This window comes from Opisthorchis viverrini (assembly GCF_000715545.1).
Source record: "Opisthorchis viverrini unplaced genomic scaffold opera_v5_7, whole genome shotgun sequence".
Taxonomy (NCBI): domain Eukaryota; kingdom Metazoa; phylum Platyhelminthes; class Trematoda; order Opisthorchiida; family Opisthorchiidae; genus Opisthorchis; species Opisthorchis viverrini.
In genome coordinates, this window is record NW_008751663.1 from 1212407 (window position 1) to 1219310 (window position 6904).

The 6904-nt window shown below is 42.2% G+C and overlaps 1 protein-coding gene across 1 annotated transcript; it reads left to right on the forward strand.

Moving 5' to 3' along the window:
• Positions 1-2004: 2004 nt before the first annotated feature.
• On the forward strand, positions 2005-6904 carry T265_00704 (hypothetical protein; the record flags this gene model as incomplete). Its single annotated transcript, XM_009164553.1, has 2 exons — positions 2005-2131; positions 6765-6904. 2 exons carry the CDS (start codon positions 2005-2007, stop codon positions 6902-6904), a joined length of 267 nt encoding a protein of 88 aa, XP_009162817.1.

Below are 6904 nucleotides of genomic sequence, written 5' to 3' on the forward strand. Positions count from 1 at the left end.
TTAAATATGGTACTGCTATAATTTGGATTGTCCTTTTGTTAGTTCCAAAAGTTTTCACCTGAGTAGCTTTTCTAGCTCCATGAGAGTTTTGTCAGACTATGCCACACTAGCTACTTGACTCTTGAGGGAGAATTTCACTCCTGATTAATGCTGGCGGGAAGCCCCGAACCTTTAGACGCTTTCGAAGAAAGATGGCAAGACGTGATGAAGTCACTGGATCTCAATGTGTAATCAACTTCCTTGTATCAGTAGGACTAAGACAGAAACTGGAGCATCAGGACAATGAGCTTACTCAGTGTCACGCGTAGCTGTAGTCACAGTCAGTCATTTGTATCGTATTAGTAGTTTCGTACCGATCAACTTGTCCGAAACGAGAATTAAAAACGATTATGCGGTGAAGATGTATTCTAACATTAGATCAGAACAATCATTATTGGAATCGCGTTAAGACAAGAGTTATCGATTGTCACGTTGTACGCCGGTTGTAAGTGAGCTACATGTTGAACCTTGCTAATTTGTTTGAAAATATAATTAAACTAGATCAAGTAACCACATTTGTTCACGTAAATGGATAATGTGGTGACGCTAGTCACATCGGACATTTCGTGAAGGATTATTTGCACATCAAATCTGTCACAGTGACTGTTTCAGGGGATGTGAGCAGTACCCGTGCAACCAGAGAGGTTCTACTGTGTGGTTTCCTAAGTGAGTCTTTCCCAAACAAGTAGTGGAGAGGATAACCGCAAGAGTCAAATCTGCTTCATCGATGGGTCCATTCCCCATGGGCGAACTACTTTACAGTGACTTGAATAGTCAGCAGACTGAACAGATTCTAGCATAATTACCGAGCACTGGTTAAAACTGCACAGTTTATCCCTTCTGCATTACAATGGTAAAAAACCAGGCTTCATTCACTTGATGTGCGGAAGCGGCGGAACAGCCCAAGTTTCATCGGAAAACCTCCACCGCTCAGCAAGACACTCCGTTGTTAACGGTTTTGACTAGCAGCTCTTTTTGCTAGTATGGTAACTAAAGCACGAGACAGTTCTTCGCGCGTGATGTCTGCACGACTACTGTGCTTTTTCTCTTCGTGATTTTAGGACAAGTAGGGAAGATAATTGTATACTTCTTTTGGGTTTGTCTCAGACAAACCAACTTTGAAGCAAATTTCTTGTTGCAATTCCAATTATCGTGTCGAAACTCAATTTGGGATTATTGAACTTATCGAGCATCCAATCGTTGTTTTGGAGTATTCTTTGTAAGTAATGTACAACACAGCCCAACACAAAGACAACTAGTTTACTTGCAGTCAGTTTTTGACTGAGATCGAAGGTCGGAGTATTCGAATGGAGTACACCTCAGAACAAGCCAAATTTGGCGTGCTATACCTTTACTTTCGTGAGTTAGTATGTTGCAGATACCAGTTCCCTAGTTTATCTTGAAGTTCCGGGGCCTGTACTCTAGTTTTAGTCAGATTAGAATTGTTTCTAGCAAGCTTTTTTTGTGAATGGCGGTCATTGTCTTCTGAATGAATGCTCTATCGTACTTGGCAGCCCTTAATTTTCCGCTCTCGACGTACACTAATTGTGGTTGACTTATAGTGTAAACCATCTCTCCTAATGAGAGTGAACTTTTTCAGTTAGTGTAACAGTATCGTTGAACAGCATCCACTAAAAATAACTGATTTTGGAAAACTAATAGGTACGTCCTCACCCAGAGCATAGATTAACCATAGAGATTCCCTTAATTCTTTCGTTAACGCTAGTGTAACTTGAAAACGAGGGTATTCTGTCAGAAACTCTGATTCCGTTTTGTTAAAAGTGGCTGTATTATTCCCGCTAACAACCGCTCAGAAATATGAATAATTCACGCGATGACAGAAACTTCCACATGGGAATTCTGTACTTGACCACGTGACCACGTGATGTGGGTGTCCTGGCTGAGGCATGAGTAGTGCTGTGCTCTGCTAGAGTGAGAAGTAAACACAGTTCTCACAAATTCCTCATGACCAAACGGTACAAACTTCAGCCACTAGCTGAGAAGTCGCAGGTTCTACTGTCTTTCGGGATTCGTGTGATGCACATTGCCGGCGTTTCTCAACAAAGATGGAACAGCTGTACAATGCTTCTCGGTTTTTCGGCATAGATCGGTTGCACTTATAAGATGAAGTGCTCACTGAACTTCACGGTACTGTTGTTGTTTGCTGGCCACACATAGCTTCAGTCAAGGTTCAGCTAACAACCGCGGTCATAAAAACATGTTCGCTTAATACCACTGACCCCTCTTTCCCAATCTATCCCCCATCTCTATTTGGAAAACAGGCAGTGATTTAGTTGAGTCATGAGGTTAGGTCACGCATTCGGTATAGATATTTGTTGGAATTACGCGTTCACTGAGGCAATTCCTTGATGAGAAACCGAGAAGCAATATATAACTGTTTCATCCAAATTAAGAATAGTCAGCAATGCGCACCCCACAAAACTCAGGGTTCCCAACGCTCGATCTTCCGACCACTAGTTGAAAACTTAGGCGTTCGGGTTCGAGTGGCTGAACAGCAGTTCAGTCAGCTCTCCCTGTTAAAAATTACTTTCATCATGTCAGAATACATTCTGTGTGCATTTCACTCACCATACCAAATTGTATGCCGTGGCAGCTCAGTAAAAAAGGAGGACTATTCAGTGGCAGATCGTGGGACGTGAATAATTAAACCAACAGGGCACCCAGCCTCACCATCATCAGTTGTCAGGAGCTTACGCTTATGGGCTGGCCGAATTCCCCGTAACTTCGACTGACATCGTCAAGTAGACGGGACAAGAGTATCGCATGAAGAATTTTCAAAGAACCCAAGGCAGGAAATTCGAATTATCGGATCAACAGAGCAGTGGATCGTGAAGGAGTCTTCGATTTGTGCTCACCGGGCTGTGCAAATGCGAATGTGCTCACGCCGTTCTATATGCAAAAGCGCCAGTTCATTCACAGTATCAACCATTGTTCAATATAAGAAGTTTCAGTGGCTAAAAGTGAACGGATGCACGTCACAGCACCAAAAGACATATTCGAACTTAGTCGGCTGATTGTTAACCCTAAGTCGCGTCCACTCGAAGTGCAACAAATGTCTAAAGATACGAATCTTGTGAATCAACTGATGTTTATTATGTACCAGTGATGTGTAACGTGCAGGCTGGTTTGCTGTGCCATTTTCAATGATGCCTTTTCTGATTTTGTGTATATTCGTTTTCAGAAGGGATTTGCTGTTGGTGGACAGTTAGGATTTTCCTCTTTATGAAGTGTGATGTGTGTGATTGCGAATGTGATTGAGTTCGACTGCCTTTTAAACGCCCTTCTCGTATGCCACACTAAAACGATACCAAACTGAATCAGAAGCATACGAGGACGTAGTGTTCGTTTTTTGTGAACCAAATTTTTCAGGAAATAAATAATCAGTAGAACGAAAAGTATGGAGCTTGCTCTCCGCCAGCAATATGACTGGACAGTTTGATTTGCTGAGCGATAAATTCCCTTACGTGCCTCAGCGCGGTAATAAGTATATAGTGGCGACAGGATAACTGAAACCGGGCTGTGCATCAAGAAAGGGTGGATGCCTGTGCGTTCAACCTCTGAACAACAGAAGCTGGATACTCTCGAAAAGCCATTGGTGAAACACTTTGATCCAATGCGTAACTAAGCTGCAGGTCCCTGATGTTAACTAGCTGTTTTTAGTGATACGAATGACCAATCAAAGCATAACTCTGGACCAACTTCGAAGTGGTTCGTAGAATAGTACTTTTAATAAATGTGAGTATTTCCAGCGTGACCAGGATATACGTACATTTGAGAACCTAGTACGATTGAAAGCTCATCACTTTTATACTACGTGCCACCTACTCTTCGAATCCTTCCTTTTAAGTGACAACACCTTTTTCTATGGCTCGTGTGCATTCATGACCGTGTCTGGTACGAACGACACATTTGGTTAAATGCTGTAAATGTTCCGTTTTAATAAAATTCCTTTAACAGCGGAATACTGGGATGCAGGACTGTTTGGGAGACGGCAGCATAACTCTGACCGTAAGCCGCGTGCAGCCGCGGTCAAAAATGAAGCACAACCTCTGGTGATCACACACTACTCGTAGAGTTGCTGAAATGCCCACCATCGATCCAGCCTTTTGTGGTTCATTAAGTATGAGCACACTAGTGCAATAAGTGCTCAAGCAGGACTTAATGCCGGGTAAATTTTAATGACTGCGTCTAAACACTCATTTTCAGGAGGAGACAGATCGGTCGTGGACTGAAAATAATTTTCATTCTCGTCAAGAAAATGCATCGAGATGCATTGGATATCGTACCAACCTCCAAACGGGAGACGCCTTCATACAGCATTCTAATTTGAAGGACATCACATCAGCTGATATTCACCCTCCTGTTATAACCTAAATACGGGTTCAATAGCACATGTTCACCGACTAGCCAGAACGAAATCAAATAATATTTATCTTAACCTCAGAGACTGATGTAAATAACCTGAGTAGCTTCTTATTCTATCAGACATTAAGGTCTGTCGGAAGCTGATGAGGCTGATTTAAACTTAGTTCGTGCGGACCCCAAAATTACCGGTGAATGATCACATGGCTTTCGGATACTGGTGAAAGGAAGAAGGCCTTCGCTCTCGCACAAATCTTCCTGAACTCTCCTATATACTCCTTGACTCGTGCTCAGATAATAATGATATAGTAATATAATAATGGTAATAAGTCTCATTTTTCAACAAACGCGAAGTGGACTAATGAGCAAACCACTCTACTCACATACTTCATCAGTAGTATCCACCGTTTTACTGGTATAATCACGTCATGATCCTTGTTAATCGTATTGTGACCATTATTGAACACTATGTTTTGTTTAGTGTGACATACTTTGAGACCGGAAGTAAACGGGTACAATTAAAGCGGTGGAGAGTTACCGGAAGTGATAAACCGGAGTTAATTGCTTCCGAAAAATAAAAGAATGGCTGTGCTCGTAAAGTCATCGGGAATGCGGGGTTGAGCTTAGCACAAGCTACGACCAACTTTCAAAACTGTCTGGTGGCGATAATTAACTGTATGCCGCATTTTGCGTTAACCACAACTTGGTTATACACCTTTATTTGTGGGCAAGTATTAAAAATGGAAAAAGCCAAATAACGGTACAAGCCTCACAAATGAGTGGTTAATTAAAGACAATTTTTTCGACGTGAACCTTAATGTCACCCATTACCGGTGTCAAACTATCGTCGCCGTGACCACCGTATTACGCAACAGTACGGGCCTGAAATGTACCCCATTCAATAATTTTATCGGACTCAAATTATCTATATAGAGTATATAAGCCTTCGTAACTATCACAGCAATATTAGGTAGGAATAAATCCAACTGTTGGAGTGCACATTGTCCTGAACTCCCATCGGCCTTGGTGGTGTGTACTACGAAACATTGCCATTCGACTACAGAATCTCGCGATAAGTTTCGTTTAAGAATCCAGTGGAAGGAACTCATACAGTGCCCTGATTAACACCTCCATGAGTCAGCTCCAGCTACCAGTTTGCCCAATATAATTGTTGAGGGCCCTTGGGCATTGGCACAATTGTTGCAGAAATTATGCATTGCAAACTTCTCATATTACTTCCATGAATGTTTCATGAAGGCGTGAATCAAAATACAAAGAACATTTGTGAATTGTTAGTTACAAAGGACGTCCTATTGTATACCATTGTCAGGTAATTACGCTGTAACCTAAAGTCTACCCGATTAACTCCTATTTGCCAGGGCGCAGTTTCAAATCCAATAGAAACGGATGGCCTGCGTCAATCGTTGTTAAACGTAAGCCAACTGAACCTTAACCCATACAGTTCGATGTCGAAATGACATATTTATTTGTGTATTGAATGTAGATCCTGATTCGAATGTGGTGTGCACCGTCACGTCAGAAGCATCCGGAAAACTCATGGTAGCTGACTTCTGTAGGAGAGGAAGCTGGTTTCATTTCTGCTGTCTATGGCCAACGATCCACAACAAAGCCGCTGTAGAACATTTGGCCTTGTATGGTTCCACTGACGGAGTCCTCTATGCGGCAGACACTCCAGTGTGACGAATATCGGTGCCTTAATAAGTCGGTCGCCGTTTTAGTTCTTTTAACTGGTTGAGCAGTTTGATAATGATAGGATGTGACACCTTCATAATTCCATGTCAGAGTTGGATGGCACAATCACAAATCCCTCTACATGCACGTGAAAGGGGTCAGATGGAATAAGGACACTCTGAAAACATCAACAGTTCTTTACTGTGCCGAAGCAACCAGCTTGAGAAATTTTTATCATAAAGGCAAGGACTTTTAATGTGTTTGAAGATAGGTTTAACCGTCGCCTCGTCTCAGGCTGAGGTCGATTACGGAAAACATCCTTTCGGCTGTGGAAACCATCTTTCGAGATTGTTATTTCAACAGCTGATTTATCTTTTTTTCCGCGAATGGCTGGGCTTAACCTGCTAACATGTTTTCCATTCCTGTCAGTTACAATTCCAAGTTCACAGTGAAGTATTTAACCGCATGTATTCCGAGTTCAACAAGTGATCAGGATTGGGGAGTTCCTGCAGCTTCTTGGGACCAGTCTTCCTAAAGATGCTGTCATCACTGTCCAGGCATGCAGTCAAAATTACCTAACTACCCCGGTGGTCTTTTTTGTCCCTTCAACAATAAAATGCAACAAAAGCGTTCCCATACGTCTTTTTAAGGAGCTAAGGCAGACGTCGAGAAATACACTCATTTGCAAATCAATTTGGTTTTCACGAAGGACTCAATTGAATCTCTCGTCTATGATATTCTAAAACTGAATGTGCTGCACACAGGCCGCCTCATGATTCAATTGGCATGA